The sequence below is a fragment of the Corapipo altera genome, unplaced genomic scaffold (genome assembly GCF_003945725.1).
Source record: "Corapipo altera isolate COAL_440 unplaced genomic scaffold, ASM394572v1 124, whole genome shotgun sequence".
Classification (NCBI taxonomy): Eukaryota; Metazoa; Chordata; class Aves; order Passeriformes; family Pipridae; genus Corapipo; species Corapipo altera.
Window position 1 is genome coordinate 1157182 of NW_020884967.1, and position 19554 is coordinate 1176735.

General features: G+C 42.7%; 1 protein-coding gene across 9 annotated transcripts in view; it reads left to right on the forward strand.

Moving 5' to 3' along the window:
* Window positions 1-19554, forward strand: part of FGD3 (FYVE, RhoGEF and PH domain containing 3) — a 108820-nt gene that overhangs the window by 78044 nt on the left and 11222 nt on the right. For 8 of the 9 annotated variants that reach the window (XR_003531156.1, XM_027664973.1, XM_027664966.1 and 5 more), the window contains exons 8-16: window positions 2285-2423; window positions 3216-3274; window positions 5948-6094; window positions 6760-6852; window positions 7812-7891; window positions 8307-8337; window positions 8822-8923; window positions 12688-12750; window positions 18968-19090. Coding sequence is in view for 8 of the 9 variants with exons in the window: in XM_027664973.1 (XP_027520774.1) it covers window positions 2285-2423; window positions 3216-3274; window positions 5948-6094; window positions 6760-6852; window positions 7812-7891; window positions 8307-8337; window positions 8822-8923; window positions 12688-12750; window positions 18968-19090 (837 nt within the window). In the remaining variant the exon portion in view is untranslated. Of the gene's footprint in view, window positions 1-2284; window positions 2424-3215; window positions 3275-5947; window positions 6095-6759; window positions 6853-7811; window positions 7892-8306; window positions 8338-8821; window positions 8924-12687; window positions 12751-13270; window positions 13335-13442; window positions 13800-18967; window positions 19091-19554 lie in introns of those variants that run through there. The other variant, XM_027664974.1, reaches the window with a different exon arrangement.

A 19554-nucleotide genomic window follows, 5' to 3' on the forward strand; every position in this document is an offset into this window, starting at 1 on the left:
CACATAAATACTTTTAAATATATACAACATATAATGAATAATGTTTATATATTATATGTATGTGCTTTGTATTCTCACATGAATTAAACACAGAATAAACATTTATCTTTTCCCTACTAAAGTCATTAGAATTCCAATGTAAACTCTGTAAACTTTTAAAATTGCATAGCATGAACCTTTTCCTATTTGGAACAGTTTATTTTGTCAGTGCTGCCTTTTCAGAAAGGGGCACTTGTGTGTGAATACAACTGACTGAGCCTTGGAGTGACCTCCTCCTCTGCTTCCCTATTGCTGTCCTATGTTAAGGTTCATCCTATTGTAGAAATAAAAAGACCATGGAGAAAGTTATAGTAAGTGGATTTGGAAATATAATCCAAGTGGTAATGGTATGCAGTTTTGTGCCCTGGAATCTCTGATTCTTTCCATCCCACTTGAATTTTTCTGGGAAACATGGTGCTGTAAAACTCTTGAGAGATGATAAATTCACTTCAGCTCCCCTAAACTGCTCACCCTGCTACACTGTGACAAGATAATTTTGGAAAGTAAATTTACACCTTTGGATTTCTGGAAGGAGAGCCAGTATTTTCCTCTCAGGCATTCATCCCATTATCTCCAGGCTTTGCTATGAGAACAGAGCGAGTCAGCAGAGTGGTGTGGGCTGGAATATTTATGAGGAAATTGCAGATAGTCGAAACAAGCGCCTTTCTCTGAGAAATGCACACTGAAATTAATGTGGTTGTGGAGAGGCTGTTTACACTAGAACAGGCCACCTTAGTGAGCTGATGTAAAAATAATGCTGTGGAGAGGAGCATGTGTGTGTATGTGGTTAATGTGCTGCTGTGGAGTCAGATTACATCGCTAGCAGGAACTTCCTGTGTGCTTTAAAGCAAGTTACTGCTTCTTTCTGAGATTCTCATCTCTCCTTCTCTTTGAAATAGAAACATCCCTTGGCTTTTTTTTTTTTTTTATAGGGATCCTGTGAAAACAGGTACACTCCAACACTGAGTGCTGTTGCAAGCAGAGCACATCGGTGCCTTATCGGGTGATATTTAATGTAATCTGTCTCAACCCCCCCCCATACTTCTTGGTCAAGTGAAAAATAAGTAGAATTTGAGGCAGCTCCTCCTTTCATGGGTGTGAGCAGTGTGTCTGCTGCTCCTACAGTGAGCTCATTCTGGTTTTGTGTAGTCTGTGGAGAACAATGCTACACAGGGCCATGAGGGTGACAAGACCTTTTCTGAGCCTGTGAGGAAACACACAGAATCTGCAAGAACATTGTTGCATATCTGCAGAAAATGCCACACATGGGACAAAGGTTCACATGAAACCTGTCAGCTCTTATGTCTGGAGGGCAGGAAGGCTCCTCAGAGGGATCTGGAGAGGCTGGATCGATGGGCTGAGGCCAGTTGTATGAAGTTCAAGAAAGCCAAGTGCCAGGTCCTACCCTTGGGTCACAACAGCCCCCTGCAGCACTACTCGGGTGCAGAGAGGCTGAAAAGTGTCCCACTGGAAAAGGACCTGGGGGTGCTGGTGTGGCTGAACAGGAGCCCAGGTGGGCAGGAAGGCCAAGGGCACCTGGGCTGTACCAGCCATGGTGTGGCCACAGGCCCAGGGCAGGGACTGTCCCCCTGTACTGGGCACTGGTGGGGTCACACCTCAAATACTGGGGTCAGTTTTGGGCCCCTCACGACAAGAAAGACCTTGAGGGGCTGGAGCGTGTCCAGAGAAGGGAATGGAGCTGGGGAAGGAGCACAAGTCTAATGAGGAGCAGCTGAGGGAGCTGGGGGGTCTCAGCCTGGAGAAAAGGAGGCTCAGAGGGAACCTTCTCACTCTCCAGAACTCCCTGACAGGAGTGGGGAGCCAGGGGGATGTCAGATTCTGCTCCCAGGGAACAAGGGACAGGACAAGAGGAAACAGCCTGAGGTTGTAGTAGGGGTGGTTTAGGTTGGCTGTTGGGAAAATTTCTTCACCAAAAGGGTTGTCCAGCCCTGGCACAGCTGCCCAGGGCAGTGGTGGAGTCACCATCCCTGAAGGGATTTAAAAGAAGTGTAGATGTGGCACTTGAAGACTTGGGTTTAGTGGTGGCCTCAGCAGTGTTAGGTTTATGTTTGGACTTGATCATCTCAATGGTGTTTTCCAACCTCATGAGTCTGTCATTCCATGATGGTTGAGGAGTTCCTCTATATTCCTCTGGTTTATGTAAATGGACATTTTTCATTGCTGTTTAACACCAAAGGCAGGAACAAAACCAAACCCTCCTGTGCTTGTTTCCTCTCTGTTACAGAAACAGGAGGTGTGTGGAAACCTGACTTTACAGCATCACATGCTTGAACCAGTGCAAAGGATTCCTCGTTACGAGCTTCTCCTGAAGGACTATTTAAAGAAACTTCCAGAAGAATCTCCAGACAGGAAAGATGCTGAAAGTACATATAAACTCCTCTCTATTTAATGAGCACAATGAAATCTTGGGCACTTTTTTCTTCACATGTTCAGATACTTACCCCCAGGACTGTAGGAGAAATGGAGATTTTAATTAATCAAATTATTGCCAAACAAAGGGGGTTTGAATGCTTTTGGAGTAGAGAAGAAAAGGGTTGGGGTGCCAGCTCTAGGAACAAAAGGAGCAAATAGGCAGAGACCATATATTGAAGTTTGTCCTGGTAGAACATCTGGCATTTTTGTTGAATCCGTTGTATGGCCAGGGACAAAGACGGACGGACATCCTTGCAATAGCCAGAGGAAGAAAGTAAGAATGGTTTTAAATGTGTATTGTATTTAAATGTATATTTCTTGCCAGGAAAATCAGTGAGACTCTGTTCACACGGAGAAACAGGAGGAATGGACTTCTCTTTGTTTTGAGGAATTTTTCATCTCAGCCAGAACAGGGTCCACATTACTGTAAGCAGGCAAGGCCTGTTCTAGAAAAACAGTCTTAAAAACATGCTTGTAAAGACCTAAGTGAGACTTAACTTTTAGTAGGTGATTCCTAGAAGATGGAGTTTTTTGTCACTGTGCTCTTCGGCTCATCTGGGCTTTTAGGGGAAAGAAAGGTGAAACATTAAACGCACACAGATCAGCTGAATGTGCAGAAGTGATTGTGTCTATAACAACAATTTTGACAAAAAAATAATAATCAGGGAGGTGAAAAAAACCCCCAAGGTGCTATTAACAGATGTAATGTGGAGAATACATTACTGTTGGTGCCTTTCTTGCAGAGTCGCTGGAGCTGATATCGACGGCAGCGAACCATTCCAATGCAGCCATCCGGAAGATGGTGAGTAGCAATTCCGGAATGAATTGGGATCTTGGCTGAACTGATAGTTTCTCACTGCAACAGGCTCAGTACAGTAGACTGGGGAGGTATTTCAAATGCTGTGAGGCAGGCTTTAAACATCCGTTGGCTCTCTGAGTTCTCTTTATTGTAAATGCAGTTACTGTGTGTTGTTGGGCTTAAATTTTCCTTGTTTTTAAGGACCCAGTGGGTTGAAAAAGGAGGTCTTCACAAAACTCATTATTTGCTTTTCCTTGAAAAGCATTGAAAGCATTCCAGTTAGGTCCATTCATAAGGTGTCCTTGCAGGTTTTCACGCTGGTTTTGTAGTCCTGTAGGCCTTCAGCAAACTGAAGGTTGCTTTGATTTGATTTTGGCTCATCTTAAATGCACCGAGTGTGCATTTAGCATGTGTCAGTAGCTTTGGAAAGCTGCACTTCAGAAGCTGGGCAGTCAGACCACAGATATTTTGAACATTGGTAAATGTTTTACCTATAGAAGAGCTCTAGTGCATTGCCATAAAAGTAAATGGACTTTATAGTTGCACCCAGGTGTCTCAGGACCTTTTGTATTTAATAGATCTGAAATGCTGTGTGTCCAGCTTAGTACCCACTGGCCATTTGTGGGTGCAAGGTTTATGTCCCCTTCCCTCTCAGACTCTGACTTCCTCCCCAGCCGGTGGGGACACCACGAGACCACGTTTCCTGTGGCTGCTCTGGAGCAGTAACCAGCTGATGTCTGTGTATTTTCAGTATGTCTGAAAACACAGTGAGGAAACCATCTGTTTCTGTTTGAGTCTGGTGTGTTCTCTTGATAAGGATATATTTTGGTGGAAATTTTTCTGGTTTGAGGCCTCTAAAAACTCTTTTCCTGGGGGCTGTGTGCAGTATCTCTGCAGAGAGCAGGAATATGAAGCTACCAGCTCGTGGCTTTCTGTGTTGGATGCTTTTTCTGTTAGTACACAGAAACCTGTTGGAAAAGGCTGCTGTAATAATTTTGCTGCGTGAGGTCCAAGCCAGACCAAAAGGAAACAGAGTGCTGTAGCAAAATCTCCAAAAGTCAGTGGAGGTTTGAACTGAGTGTTGGCTTCTTCCTCCTGTTGTGGTGCAGTAGAAGAAATAAATCATGCTTCCAAAGCTGATTTATCCTAGAAGTGCAGATGTTCCTCAGGTTTTGGATCTATTTTTAGTGTTCTAGTTTCCCCTTTAAAAAAAAAACTGTTTGAGAAGTTCACTACTGGTTGTTTGCTTGTTTGTTTCTTTGTAAATTAGCAGGATCTCTTGCTCATCTTCCCATTTGGTGGAAAAAAACCCTGCCTTTTGATGCTTAGGTGATTTGTGTACTTGTTATTAGTCCACATCCCCCACCTTCCATTTTGTTTGCAGTGTGTTTATTTTAATGGTAAGAGTTTGTGTTTCTTTTTTTGGTGGCTTTTTTTTTTTCACTGTTCGTTTCTTTAATCATTGGTCAGAAGAACTGATTAGGACAGGAATTGGCATGATACATATTTATGGTGAAAATTCTTGAGTCAAATGGAGATCAATAAAATGTGTGAAGACCTGAAATTTCAACTTAATCTATGGGTAGGTAGAGGTATGATTTAGAGGTGTGTTTGAGCATATATTTGGGTATGGATACTGACCATGACCATCAGTCTTGGTCCTCTCTTCCTGACCATTTGCTGACAGTGCCATTTGGACCACATCTGTCCAGCTCGAGAGTGAAAGCTAAACCTTTCCAAAGGCTGTAATTCGGGAGCATGGGTTACACACCTTTCTTATTTTAACTTGTTACAGCTTCTGTACTGGTTAATAAAGTGGATGAAGGTGTTACCTTTATCCATTTGAATACTGTATAGAGGGACTTCAATATTTGGATGACTTAATGTAAGGTAGAAACACTGTTTTGCTGGACAGGAAGTAGTAATCCCTTCATAAAAATTTTTGACCAAGATATAGGGATTCCTGTAGTGCATGAAAACTATATTTTAAGAATTTTGGCCTGGCCTATTTCAGAGGTACTTTTGGCCATGGAGGCTCCTCTGTAGGACTGCAGCATTCCTCAGACAGCTGAGGTTTTAGGCTTAGCTTAGAGCTGCAGAATGTGACCGTGCTTCCTGATGGAGACCTCCCTCCAATTGTATCAGCAGCAGACACGAGAGGTGACACTTCTCAGAAGCTGAGAAATGAACACACTGTGGCAGGAATCTTAGTCTGAGATGTAGAGTGGAAGCTGGGTTAATAAATTAAAGCTTGGAAATTATTTGGTATTGTATTGGTCTCCAACTTGGCCACTGATTTTACTGGACCCAGTGTCATTGCTTCCGAAGATAATGGTTCCAAAGGGTTTGGACTTGAAGATCTTGGAGATCTATTCCAGCCTTTATGATTCTGTGATACATATTTATTGTTGAATAGTAATGACTAAAAATATCAAATAGATTCATCTCAAAATATCATTAAAATGGTACAATCCTGGGGGACTAATCCAGAGTGGGGAGGAGAACTGAAGAGTATGCGACAGATATTCATGAAAATGCAAAGCTATAGCAGAAACAAAACACTTATTTTCTTTCCAACTTATTTACACTTACCACAGAAATGACACAATGGGCAATTGACCAAGTGGAATAAATTTTTAAATTTAAATTTAAATTGCTGGATTTTTGTACTTGCAGGAAAAGATGCACAAGCTTTTGGAAGTCTATGAGCGCCTGGGTGGTGAAGAGGATATTGTTAACCCAGCCAATGAGCTCATTAAAGAAGGACATATTCAGAAACTTTCAGCAAAGAATGGCACAGCACAGGATAGGTATTTATTCCTGGTGAGTGCTTTAGTTGCTCTTTTCTTTTCAGAGTTGTGCTCAGGTTGGATGGGCCTTGGAGCAACCTGGGAAGGTGTCCCTGCCCATGGGAGGGGGTGGGTATGAGATGAGCTTTAAGGTCACTTGCAACCCAAACCACTCTTATGATTCTATGGTACATTCCCATCTTTCTAAGCTCAAATACAAAAAGCCTTCACCAGCTGAGCCCAGCTACTCCTTCTGAGCAGCAGTTTTCCCTTGAAGCTTTTGCTCGAGGATTTCCTTCCTTTTTCCATGCTGTGATTTTACTGATGCCTTATCAGATCCAAAGGGGTCTTTCCCATCTCCCTCCCCAGAGGCTGAGTTTTTGTGGAGTGCCAGAGGAGGCTGTTTCCAGCCACACCACGTTGCTGCAGGTGGTGGCCAGCTCTTGCTGGCACTGAGGGAAGAGCTCTTGTGCTCTCAAGGCAGTCAAATGCAGAGGGAGGGGCAGAAGTGAGAAGTGGCTGGCTGACATGTTTCTGTCTGCCCATTGCTTTCAGTAATGATCTCTGAGCCCAGCTTTCCCCTTAAACCTCTTCTTAAGAACTGCACCTTAGAATAAAACACACCAGTGACCTAAACTGCCAGAATGCAGGGCGTGTCCAGCATTGAAACCCCTAAGTTAAACTCCTGTCTTGTTGCAGTTTAACAGCATGGTGCTATACTGTGTGCCAAAACTGAGGCTGATCGGCCAGAAGTTCAGTGTCCGAGAGAAGATGGACATTGCAGGACTGCAGGTTTGCATCTCTTCTTTTCCCCTGTTTTAATGCTTCTCCACTTGATAGCCTCAGATCCCTGCTGAATCAAAAAACATAACACTGTATGCATAAAAAAACATAATAAAATTCTAAAATCCATCTTCGGATCACTTCTGATCAATCCAGCTTTTCCACTACAAGAAAGACCTTAAGGTGGCAGAGTGTGTCCAGAGAAGGAAAATGGAACTGGGGAGGGGTCTGGAGCACAAGTCTGATGAGGGAGCTGGGGGGATTCAGGCTGGAGTAAAGGAGGCTCAGGGGGGACCTTCTCGCTCTCTACAACTCCGTGGAAGGTGGGTGTAGCCAGGTGAGGGTTGGTCTCTTCTCCCAGGTGATGGGATGAGAGTAAACGGCCTCAAGTTGCACAAGGGAAGGTTTAGATTGTATTTTAGGGAAAATTTCTTCACTGAAAGGGCTGTCCAGCCCTGGCACAGGCTGCCTTGGTCAGTGGTGGAACCACCATCCCTGGAAGTGTTCAAAAAACCGTGTGGATGTGGCACTTGAGAACGTGGTTCAGTGGTGAACATGGTGATGCTGGGTTGACCCTTGGACTTGGTGATCTTGGAGGTCTTTTCCAACCTTAATGATTCTGTGATTGTATCTCTTTTTGGGTTTGTTTTTTGAATTGTTATAAGGTAACCATTCAAAGGGAAGTAATGGTCACTGTGTACATGCTTTGGTTGAAAGCCTTCCCTGGTCCCCTGGCTGAAACAGGAGCCACCTTCTTCCCTGCTGCTCTGGGGGACTGGTTGATGATACAGATCCACAAGTTTTGTAGCAAGACAAGTAACTATGAAAACAATCCCTTACTTTTTCTACCTCTGTACCATATTCAGAATGATCCTTTCGACTGAGCATTTCAAAGAATATTTGTAAGTCATTAAAAATGGTGGAAAGACAAGGTGGATGAGTAGGAAGCTGACTTGTTCTTTTTACAGGTCCAAGAAATTGCCAAGCAAAACATGACTCATACGTTTTCCATAACAGGAAAAAAGAGATCACTGGAACTACAAGCCAGGTATAGTAGTACTTGTTCAGTCTTGGGAGTTTTGTGAATATATATGGAGACATTGATGGTCTAGGGGCTGTGCAAGTGTGACAAAGCTTTAAACCACGAGGGGAGCAGCAGAGATGCATAACTTAGATATGCAAGAGAATGTTGGTCCCAAGCCAAAGTGTGTTACAGTGCTGTGTTGATTGCCTTTATTGAATGCTTTCAGTGTTTATAATAGTGCTTGTAAGTTCCACTGTATCAGTAATTAAAATATTTTTGACATTTTCTAATAACTGCAGTCAAATATTTTTAATAATGTTTATAAAATAGCGGATAGTAAAGCTAAAATCTTGATGGATATAAAGCTGTGAATTGAATTTACTGAAAATATTGGAAGTAAAATGAGGATGTTTCCTCTGTTTTTCTTTTGTTTTAACAGGACAGAAGAGGAGAAGAGGGAATGGATTCAGGTTAGTACAAAACACTAATGATAAGGGGAAGGAATCACCATGCCAGCAGCGTTTAAAATTCACTTTCTGGGGTTCTGGATGAATGTGGCTGTGCAAGGAAGCTGGGTGGGCCAGTCTGGTGGAGATGCTCCTGGAGAGATGTGGAGGCCAGTCAGGGTCCAGTGCTGACCCACTGGCTCCACAAAGTGTCTGGGGGCTCCAAAAGGGCTCCCCTTTCCTGCAGTCCTCAGGCTCAGTGAGAGAGGAGACTGAGGTGTCAGACCTTGTATATTCTTGCAGTTTGACCTGTAGAGACCCTGTCTGATGGCAGTTCTAGTTTTTAACCTACACAGTAGTGAGTTAACACCACCACTCAAGATTTTTAAGTTTCCCTTTCATTTATACAAGTCTAAGGGTTTTTCATCAAATCATAATCCTACCCATCTTCCCATGAAAGTATTTCTTTTTTATGATGCTTCTCATCTTTGCTGGAATTTTGTCTCAGGTCATTCAAGCCACAATTGAAAAGCACAAACAGAACAGTGAGACGTTCAGAGCTTTCAATAGCTCTTTTTCACAAGAGGAGGAGCATCTTCCTGATTCCTCAGTAAGTACCAGTGCTTCATTCTCCTTTGCCAGAGCAGTTTTACTAACAGTTAAAACCTACACATCTACAGTTACTCAGCCCTACAGGGCTTAAAAAGACTTAAAATTGATGCATTTTAAAAGGATCTTAAAATTCCTTCTTATAGATAATAAATATATTTCAGAAAAAATAGTCTTCAACTAAATATGCCAAATAATATTGAAAGTTGATTCTGTTTCTCTACAGCCATAATGTATCTGTGCTGTGTTTGCTAGGAGTTTTGTTTTGGAAGTATTCACATGAGGACAACAACAGTATCTCTCCATTCAACTAGAAAATGATGGTGATAACCTTAGCCACAGGCATTTGCTACAAGCTCAAGAGGAGACGGCCTGGGAGAGTAAAATAATTAGGAATTTCATGCAGTGCTGCCTGGGACTTGATGATTTCAGACATAGTAGATCTTGGAGCAGAGGAAGAGAAGGTTCATCTGCAGAGATTGAACTTTGGGAGCTTTTTATCTTCCCCCTCCCCTGCCTTCCTAAACTGTTTGGGTTTTTTCTGTTTTAGTACCTAACAATTTTTGACGTCTCTCCTTTCCCAGGACTGATTCAGTGACTCAATAATCTGGATTTTTATCTGACTGATTTCCCAGGAGCCTCAGGAGAGATGTTGGATATGCCTTTTCATCCCAGTATTATCAGACTGACAGTGGAGATCTTTCCAAACCTCCACAGGGTCTAGAATCCCATTGCTGGCAGCAGTCAGCAATGAGCCATTTTCAGAATCTGGCATGGCTTACTGCTCCTGAACTATTCAGCAGCTAAAAATACTCAGAAAAAAATAGAAAATAATCAGTCCTTGCCTGTCTTTTTCACTTAACTCATGGCTGCCTTCAGAGCCAGGATGCTCTGATGGAGAAAAATATTTGCTAATAAGCAAACTAATAAACACACTTTTTTGTGTAATTAACACACAGCATCTGTTCAACTTCATAATAATTATCTTGCTTTGTAAATTCTGTTTGATTTCGCTTCTGTGTTCATGGTGTAGCCACTTCATAGAAGTCAAGCAGAGCAGGAGTCTGGTTTATCCCTGGCTATGATATTAATGCAGTCTGCACCATAATTTCCTTAATGCCAGAATGCTAACCTGCATTTTTAGGAGATTAGCTTCTCTAGATAATCAGCTTTGAAAACTGATGTCACGGCTAAATGTGGCAGAAATTGCTGTCAGTTAAAAGGAGCTGAAAGTATTTCTGTAAGGAAAACTGGACAAATACTGAGAGCATTCTTAGTTGCAATACCCTATGGTAGGCAGCATCCACCATGCATATCTCATCATCTATGGAATATTGGGCAGCTACTTTAGAGGGAAAAATTACAATAATCGTCTTTTTTGCTCTGATGAGTCAAGAAATAGATACGGACTCATGGATTCCAGGCTGGATCTGTAACAACTACTAGAAGTTGGCCTCTGGTTCTAATAAGCCCATAGAAAAAGAGTCAAATTGCTTTTCTTCCATCCTTGGCCACACATTTACTGTGTTACAGTGCTGAGTTGCAGTTCATGATCAGTGCATGCGCCTCTGTGTCCCTGCTGACTTACATAGGCTCATACCAGCATTATGGGTTGATTTCAGCCTGAAATCTGCCTACAGAAGACTTGTGAGTTTTGGGAGGTGCAGAGATCCAAAATTTGACCTGACTCTTCAAATTATGCCTGTGCAATAACCTTCAGCAATTAATGAACTCTCAGGAGGGGAGTATTCAGTGTTGTGTCCAGTCAGTCCCAGGCAGGATCAGGGTAGCAGCAATCTTTTAAAGGAAAGTCTTCTGAGAAAGCTTTGTGATTCCTCTGTGGCTTGGTTCTCCATTTTCACCTGCAGCATTTCCAGGCTATGTGAAGGGTGTTTTTAAAGCCATCTAAAAATGTTCCCAAGAAGAAGGACCTCTTCTACCACTGCTTGATCTAAGAAGAGTTAAGAGGCTCATGGTGTGGGGAAGGAGCCAGTTTGTGCAGTATTGGAAGCTGGCAAGGAAAAGTGCTGCAGAGAGCTGAGCTCTGTGGAAGTGGCATCCCAGAGATTTAAGACTGAGAATACTTCTGTTAGTTAAACTGTGATTTTTGGATGCTGAACCATCATTATTTCCCTTCATAGTTTCTGTCTCTCCCCATATTTCTGGGTAGTTTTGACAAAAATCTCAATAACTGTGTTCATACCAGATCTTACACACTGTGAGTGGCAATGGTAGCATAACAAGGAGAAGCCCTTTTGAAATATTTTCCAGGTAAGAGTACAGGGTATTTGATTTTTAGCCCATTATTCCAAGTAAACATTAAATGGACATGAGGATCTGAACAGGCAACTGGAGAAGTTTACTCTTCCCTAAACTCGCTGGGGGTTTTTTCAATCTCTTCTTCAGATCTCTTTTTTTTTTTGCTTTTCTCCACATTTTCCCTTTCCCAAGTGCCCTATCACAGCACAAAGATGTCCTTTTTCTAGGCAGAATAAGTCCCTGAATTGATTTAGGATCCCAGTGAAAAGAACCCCTTTCCACAGGACTGAGGAACAGGTGATGTGAAGACCTTAGGGTTGCTGGGTTTTGTGGAGGCAGAAATAGCTGGCTAGAGCTGAGGAGTGATGCTTCCCTTTAATGCAGTCTCATTCCCTGAGGAAGTGCTCTGAGGTGGCATAAGCCTGGCCCCAGGGGATGCATTTGCTCCTTTCTTTGTTCTAAAGAGCCGATTGATTGTGTTAGAATAGAAATAGATACAGTGAGGTGTCAAGATTAATAGCTCTTCAGTTTGGCTGCTTACTCAAGGTACAGGTCATGTTGTTTCTAATAACAGAGGTTAAACCTTTTTTGCTTTCAAATGGAATGAAGCCAGAGTGCCAGAATGCACTGGCTTTTTGGATAACCTCGAAATAAGAGATGTTGTCTGACTGACAAAGGAAGAATGATCTGTGGGAGTAACAGGGGAATTTATCATTAAGAGTCTCATAGTTTGAGAACCCCCTGTAAACTAGCAGACTCCCTGTAAATTAATGGCAGAGGAGATGGTTTTCCTTTCTTTTTATGATGTAGCCTGTGATTTTGGTGCTAAATGTAAACGACCTTGTTATTTGCCATCTGTATCTATTGAATACATATAGATACATGAATATTGTCTATGAATTCTATATGAATATATATGTAGAGGTACCATTTTGCATTTATTAAGAAATTGAGATGTATTGCAATGAAGAAAAAGTTAACTGAACAGTGTTTGAATGGAGCACATTTTGTTCCCGTCTGAATCCAGTGCCTGCACAGAGCCCTTGCTGGTTTGGCTGGCAGGCTCTGGTGGTGTCCTTCAAACCATGGCATTGGCTTTCTGCAGCACGTGGGGGGCAGGCACAGGTTGCACTCAAAGGCAGGTGGCAGTTGGGTGCCATCTGTGAAGTCATCCACGTCAGAGCCAACCCCCTGTCTGTGGGTGGCTGAGCATATGTGCAACATGTGCACCCAGCCTAGTGGAAGGTGTCCCTGCCCGTGGTAGGGGGTTGGAACAAGATGGTCTTTAAGGTCCCTTCCAGCCCAAACCATCCTGTGATATGATTCTATGGATTAAAGTGTATTCAGAAGAGAAGAGATGAGGGGCTGAAAGCACACTTTTGGTTTTGTTTTCTCTTTTTCTAGATTCTTTTACCCATTTTCTTTGTTTTGTTTTCTTTTTGATGTTTAATATATTTTAGGAAGAATGTCCGTGTTGAAACTGTTCTGTGTCGTTGTTTCCCTCAGATAGCCAGCACCAGCTCGGTGGAATCAATGCCAGGAGCAGATGGTGGTGGTGCATTTGGAGGGGTGAGTAATTTGAAGCTAATACTTGAGGCAGAGCAGGGATGGGGAGAGTGGATTATGTTTCTTTTGTAGCAGAGGGGAAAAAAAAAATCATACTTCAATATATGGGTTTATATCCTGCTGTCTGTGGCTGCAGCTGTGCTGTCCTTAAGTTCTTGGCTAAGTCACACAGCTACTTCTGCAGCATCAGGGAATTTGAATCCTGCTCAGATTCTTGCTGCTTCACGTGTGTCTGAGCCTGAACCTCGACTGAGAGATGTTGGTTCTTAAAATTGGTACCGCTGGCTTTTGGAGGGGGGGGTTGGTTTGGGGTGGGTTTGTTACGAGGGGCTTGTGGGGGTTTTGTTTGGGGGGTTTTTTTAGGTTTTGTTTTGTTGGGGGTTTTTTGTTTGGTTTTGTGTGTGTGTGTTCAAATTGTGATAGGGAGCGACACTGAGTGCTTGGAGGGAGGAGGGCAAAAAGAGACCAGGAAGCCTGTCTGGTTAGTACTGTCACATTGTGTGACTCAGGATTTCATCTCCAGGACCAAATTTTGACTAACAATTCTTCCATAGTGGCTGCCACAAAAGCAAAGTAGACTTTCAAAGGTATGTTTCATTTTGCTCGGTACAGACTGGGACTGCTGCTGAGTCGAACCCGAGGGTTTGAGTCCTTAATAAGGTCTATTTTTTAGCATTTTTACCTCTGCCTTCTAGAATAAAAGATTTTCAGGAAATGCCTCGGGGTCAGCTGAGTTTACTGAAGAAGCCCCAACAAGAACAAACAACAACCACCAAAAAAACCCTTATCTGCTGAGACAGGCTACAGGGTGTTGAGTATTTAGCATGACCTTTTTAATAACAAAGAAGCCATTCAGCAGCTACTCCAGACTTCTGGCCAAGCTTGGAACCTTCTGGTAGAGTGTACAGAGTGTCAATGCAAAGCTGTTAAACAAGCCAGCAACTCAACCTATATGAAAACCAGGTTATTAAAAATAAATGTTTGTGATTAGTGTGCTCCTTGCTGGTTATTTTTTGTTCACACTTCATACTTTCCCTAAGCAATTTTTTCTTTATTTGTAGTAATTTTGCTATTAGTGCCCCTGTGCCTTGAGTTGCAAGCTACTTAACAAAAAAGGTGTTTGAAACTATTAAAAAAAAAACCACACAAAAATTTCTGGTGGTCTTAAGATTCTTCGAGAAATGTAAATTTTATCTGTAATTAAATTAAAAAGTTATATCTTTTTACTTGATTATGAATAGTAATATCAATGGTTTGCCTAGCATATCTCGACACATTAAGTAATTTACCTAAAGTCATGTATTTAAAGAAAAAATTAATTCCTGAGATAGAAATAAAAATGGAACTGGTAAAAAAGACAAAGCTAAAACCACCAAAATTGCATAGTATTGATTCTGGGCTCTAATTCTGCTGCAAACTGATAATATCAGCGTGAGCAATGAATAAAGATGTTAGTTGCAGCTTCAGAAAACAAGAATTTTTAATGCCAACACTCCTTTAATAACAGCTCAGTGAGAGCACAAGCACCGTGTGCCCAGCAGCTTCACACACAAACCACTTGGTGGAGGTGGTGGTCAGGAAAACTGGGAGCTCCTTCCTGTGCTTCCCAGAGTCTGCTGAAGAGGCTGCTGGCATTTCCTTCGGTGTTCACGTTGGCATAACCAGGCAGTGCAGTCCCAGTGCAGGAAGGATCATCTGCCCATGTACAGCATCGTGGTACCTCTTTGCTGAGTTACTCTGCTGCTCTGCACTTCTGGCACAGTTTAAGCTCAGCCTTCTGTGTGCAGGGGGAGAGCCTGTGGCAAACTCTGACACTGAACCGTGTGTGAATGATGTGGGCACGTAGAGAAACGCACTAAAAAATTACCAAGTGCCAAGTACAAATATATTATTTATATATATTATATATATATATTATATATATAATTTATATAATATATATATAATTTAAAATAATTTCTTTATTCAGCATTTCCAGAAGCACCTGCTGATGTTCTGCTCCATTATGGGTGGCCCTAAATGTGTAACTTGTAAATGGAAAATACGCCTGTAAGAGCATAATGAGAAAGAAAATGATAGAAACCCCTTTGTTGCTCGTGTGTCTGCCCACGTAAGAGTCTCACCAGACTGTGCTTCATGTTGCATGTACAGCACTGAGGCTGAATCTCTACCTGCTGGCCCAGACAGAATGAAATACCTGCCCTGGAGAAGCTGTGGCTGCCCCATCCCTGGAAGTGTCCAAGGCCAGGTTGGATGGGGCTTGGAGCAACCTGGGCTAGTGGGAGGTGTCCCTGCTCATGGCAGATGGTCTTTAAGGAACCCAAACCATTCTGGGATTGCCTGATTCTGTGACTGTATAGCAAGTAATAAATAATGGAACAGCAGTCTCCCGGGTGCACTGGTTTTCTTGCTGTTCCTACCAGCTTTTTGGTGATCCTTCCCTGCTTTTCAGAAGCAAATGGAGGCTCCTGTGGTTCACTAATGAGAAGATGTCTGCTTTCCTAAGAAGGCCAGCCATGGGCCTTCACCTTGCAGTCACATGAGCTGTACCTGTTGCTGGGATGTATACTGTTTTCCACCAAAATTATAAAGTTGGAGGAAACTGTCAAGATTTAGAGAGTTAAATGGCAGCTGTACAGTAAAAGCAAAGTAGTCAAAAGAGCCTGGTCTGAAAGATCCTGGCTCTGACCAGATTTTATGTCAGTTTTTTTTCCTATCAGACTCGTCAGCTTCAAAACAGAGCTGAGTATACGGTGAAAGATGAGAAATAGGACAATTATTTAGGTGCATTAGTTTCAAGATACTTCAGCTGCAGCTCGGGCAGCTCTGTCTTAGCATCTTTTAACAAGCATCAGCAGTACATAAAGTAGCTTGTGTAATAAAGGACACAGTTGCAAAGTGACTGTTAAATTTATCTGTGATGAACAGTGTGAATTATGATGCATGTCCTTGTTTGCTGCAAAAACCTCTGTTCAGATGATGTGTTTAGAGTGTGTGGTCAGGTCAGCTGAGCCATCACTGGGTGGGATGAGGGCAGTGCCTGTGCAGCAAGGCATGGAAAGCAAAGTGCTTTTTAATTCTTTCTCAGTGTGAGCAGTTAAATATCGCATCATTGAAAAAGTCTTTCTTCTGTATTTGTTCACTGGAGTTTGCCAAGTCAATAAAGACTCTTTCATTTTTGTTGTATTTTCTACAGCTGCAATAGCAATGTTTCAAACTCTTGTGTTCTCGCTGTGTTCTCACAATACTGAGAAATATTATGAAATATTGCTGCCGTTCATCAAACACTTAATACTTCACTAATCCAAAAAGGCCCTGCAGAAAGAGGTCTTCAAGTGTTTGTTGTATGCTACAATGCAAGTTAAAATATAATGCTGTAAAATAGAAGCTCATGCAGAACTGTCCTAACAAATCTTGCCCAATATGATACATTTTCTCCTTCCTTTCTTTCTCAAATATATGGGTCAGGTATTTCTGGAAGTGGACACTGTCCAGACTGTTCCACACTGAGGAGGGTGTCAAATAGAAGATCCATTAGAGGAAATGTTCAACTTGAGTGTTATCTGTGTAATAGAGCGTGCATGTGGGAGGTGATGGATATTCCTGTAGAAGTACAAGCCAAGTTAACCAATTTCCACATGAAGCAGCCCATTCAATTCGTGGTAGAGGAACTCCAGCATTTTTCTTATGTAGGCATGTGTAGGTGTCAACTGAAAGCCAAAAACTGGTTTTGTTTAGCATTTGTCGTGATTATCTTCCAGTCAGAGCTCACAGGGGTAAATGGTGCCCTCATTTATGCTCTTGCCACCAGTGTAATTGTGGTTAATATAAGAATCAAAAGTCTGGTTATGCTGCATGCAAATTTGAACTATTGAGACAAGAAAAAAATAAGGCTGACCCGGGAGGAAATGCTCTGATCTGACAATTTAAGGACAATCCCTCCCTCCCTAGTGGAAGAATAATCAGGTTTCTAAAACGTTAAATAACGTTAACATCTAAATCAGAGTGAGAAATGGCTGACTTTGGCCAGTATGTGTGATACAAATAAAAAAGTTACTCTGGGAAGTGTTTGGAATCGCCCTAATTATCTGCTTTTCTCAGAGGGGTCTGATAGAGCCTGAAAGGAAAGGCTTGCTAATGACTCATCCTAGGCATTGTTCCGTTGGTGTGATTCAGTGTCCTGCTGGTTGTAGCTGGTTCTTTACAAGGAAAGTGAAATACTGCTCTCTGCTCTAAGTGTGGGAGCACTTGGATTTGCCAGCGTTCTGTTTTGCTGAGCAATTAATACGTGTTTATGGGGTTATAGTGATTTTCCTGAATGAACAAATCCATGACTGCGCTTCACCAAGCTGAACTGCCAAACATCCTATGTGCTTGTATACAAGTTTGAAACATTGCTATTGCAGCCATAGAAAAGATAATAAGAATGAAAAATGTTCGATCCAATTAGAGGTAATTAGTTGTGGTTTTGTTGTGTAATGCCATTATAAGGCGGGGTGGTTCCAGTGGCTCTGCTGAAATACAACATGCTCTCCTCTGTAAACAGGGAATGCAGGGCAGACTTGAGGAGGCTGACACCACTGGGAGAGTGGTGTCAGCTTAAAAAATCGATTTTTTTTTTCCTCTACTTGGTCTGAAAATCTCTATTAGTGACTTCTGTATGTTAGTTCTAACGACTGAGGTGAGACCTGTCAGGATTTTCCTGTCACTGGTGACACCTGCCTGGTGATCCCAGGGCAGGCACTGCTAATTGAGATGCATTTGCTGTTGTCTTGCTGCTAATTGAGATGCTGTTGTCTTTCCTCCCACCCCCACGGGCTGCATCTTTGTGCTAAAGAAAAACATTGAAGAAGGGGAAGTTTGTTGAGCCAGTTGTTCTCTCTCAAGTGGACCTGAGTCGTGACTTGGTGTGCAGGCCTGGCTTAAAGGGAAGGAGGATTGTCAAGGAGCCCAGAATCTGTCTGTCCTACAACGGACCTGGTCTTCACCTGATTCATTTTCAGAAAACATGTAAAATACCTCTACCCTTTTGTTTTAGAGGAAATGTTTCTTCTCCCAGCAGTTTGTTAAATGATTGAGTCAAGCAAGCAAAGATAAAGAGAGTTATCAAACCTCTCTCATGAAAGAGCTGTGCTGGAGGAATGTGGTGCAGCCAATCCTTTGGGTCTCTGTGTGGATGCTGCCTGACTGAGGGTGCCCCAGTCTTGCCCACAGGGAGCTACTGCTGCTTGCACATAGCCAGCTTGACTAGGGAGGATAAATATATTTAATTTAAAACAGAAAACAGGGATCTGTTCTGTATCTAGTCAAAGCTCCATGTGAAGTTGTATTTTTGTGATCTGCACGTTGGCATGGTAGTAATGGAACGGTTTGGGCTGGAAGTGACCCTAAATATCATCTTGTTCCAACCTCCTGCTATGAGCAGGGACACCTTCCACCGGGTTGCTCAGAGCCCTGTCCAGCCTGGCCTCAGACAAACACCTCCAGGGATGGGAAGGCCAGTTTATGCTGGATCCACTAGTGCTCTTCAGTTTATCAGAAAATTGTGCAGTTGAGTTTAATTATACCCAGTGACTTTAGGTACCAATTTAGATGCTTGGATTTAGAGGCTTAACTCACCTGGCCACCTAAACAGCAGGTAGTGCATGTCATCTGCCTAGAGGAGCTGATAGCAGGTCCCTGTTGTGAGTGTCTGTCCCTGCCTTCCTGAGGAGCTTTATGCTTCATTGTGGGCTGAGAGGGAGCCTAAGGAAACTCCTAAATTAAGCATTTGGAGTTTGGGTGGTGCAAAATCCACTGCCAACACCGTTCATTCACTTCTTCACTGAAGCCATTTTTCCCCAAACCTTCACATCTGCTCCCCACCAAGGGAGGGGAGTTTACAACTCACTCATAAAGTCAACATGTGCCTTAGGCAAGGAAGAGGTGAGTGCTGGAAGGGAAGCTCTTGAGATGCCCACATTGGCCATTCCTCTTCCTCACTGACAGACAGGGAGAGGAAGTCTCTGTGGCAGTAAAAGCACAAGTGGGCAGAAAGGGGCTGAAACCCCCGGGGCTGAACCAGCCATCCAGTTGAGACAAGCAGCAGAACTATGCAATTTCTTTCCTAGAACAGTGTGAATCCCAAAGAGGATCTCTGTGAGTAAGAACTCTGCGAATAATTTTTGCAATTTTTTTAATTATTGTATTTTTAATCACGTACTTGTGCTTTTAATTTCAGAGTGATTCCTGTAGAAAATCTTCCAAATCCAAGCGAGACAAGGAGAAACAGGCTTGCAAGAGCTGCAGTGAGAGCTTCAACTCCATCACAAAGAGGCGGCACCACTGTAAGCAGTGTGGGGCAGTAAGTATCCCAGTGAGCTCAGCTCCTGAGTTTCTTCTGCAGAAATCATTGCAGACAATTTTTTAATTTTTTTCAGTGCAGGAACTAAAAGACATTCCGGTTCATGGCAAGTGGTTGACAGAACAGGTTTCCCCACTTGCTTTACTCCCTGGGAATTGAGAGGAAGAAGAGCTAAACTGGTGCAAAGTCCCGGGCTGTGCTGCTTAAAAGGCAAATCCAGTGCATCTGTGGGTAAAAGGAAAGGTGGTGGGGATGTGCCTGTATCTGGAGAGGGGGTTGTCCCCTATATTTTGTTTGCAGGAGCAGCAGCCTTGGGGCAGCCTCACTTCACACAATGACAACTCTTCTAGGATGAACAGCTGAACATATGATATTAAAGATGGATGGGTTGTTCTTTCCCTAAAGAAAGGTTGTGTGAAAGTGGTTTCCTCCTGCTTGAAAAACCAAAATAATCCACCCTAGAG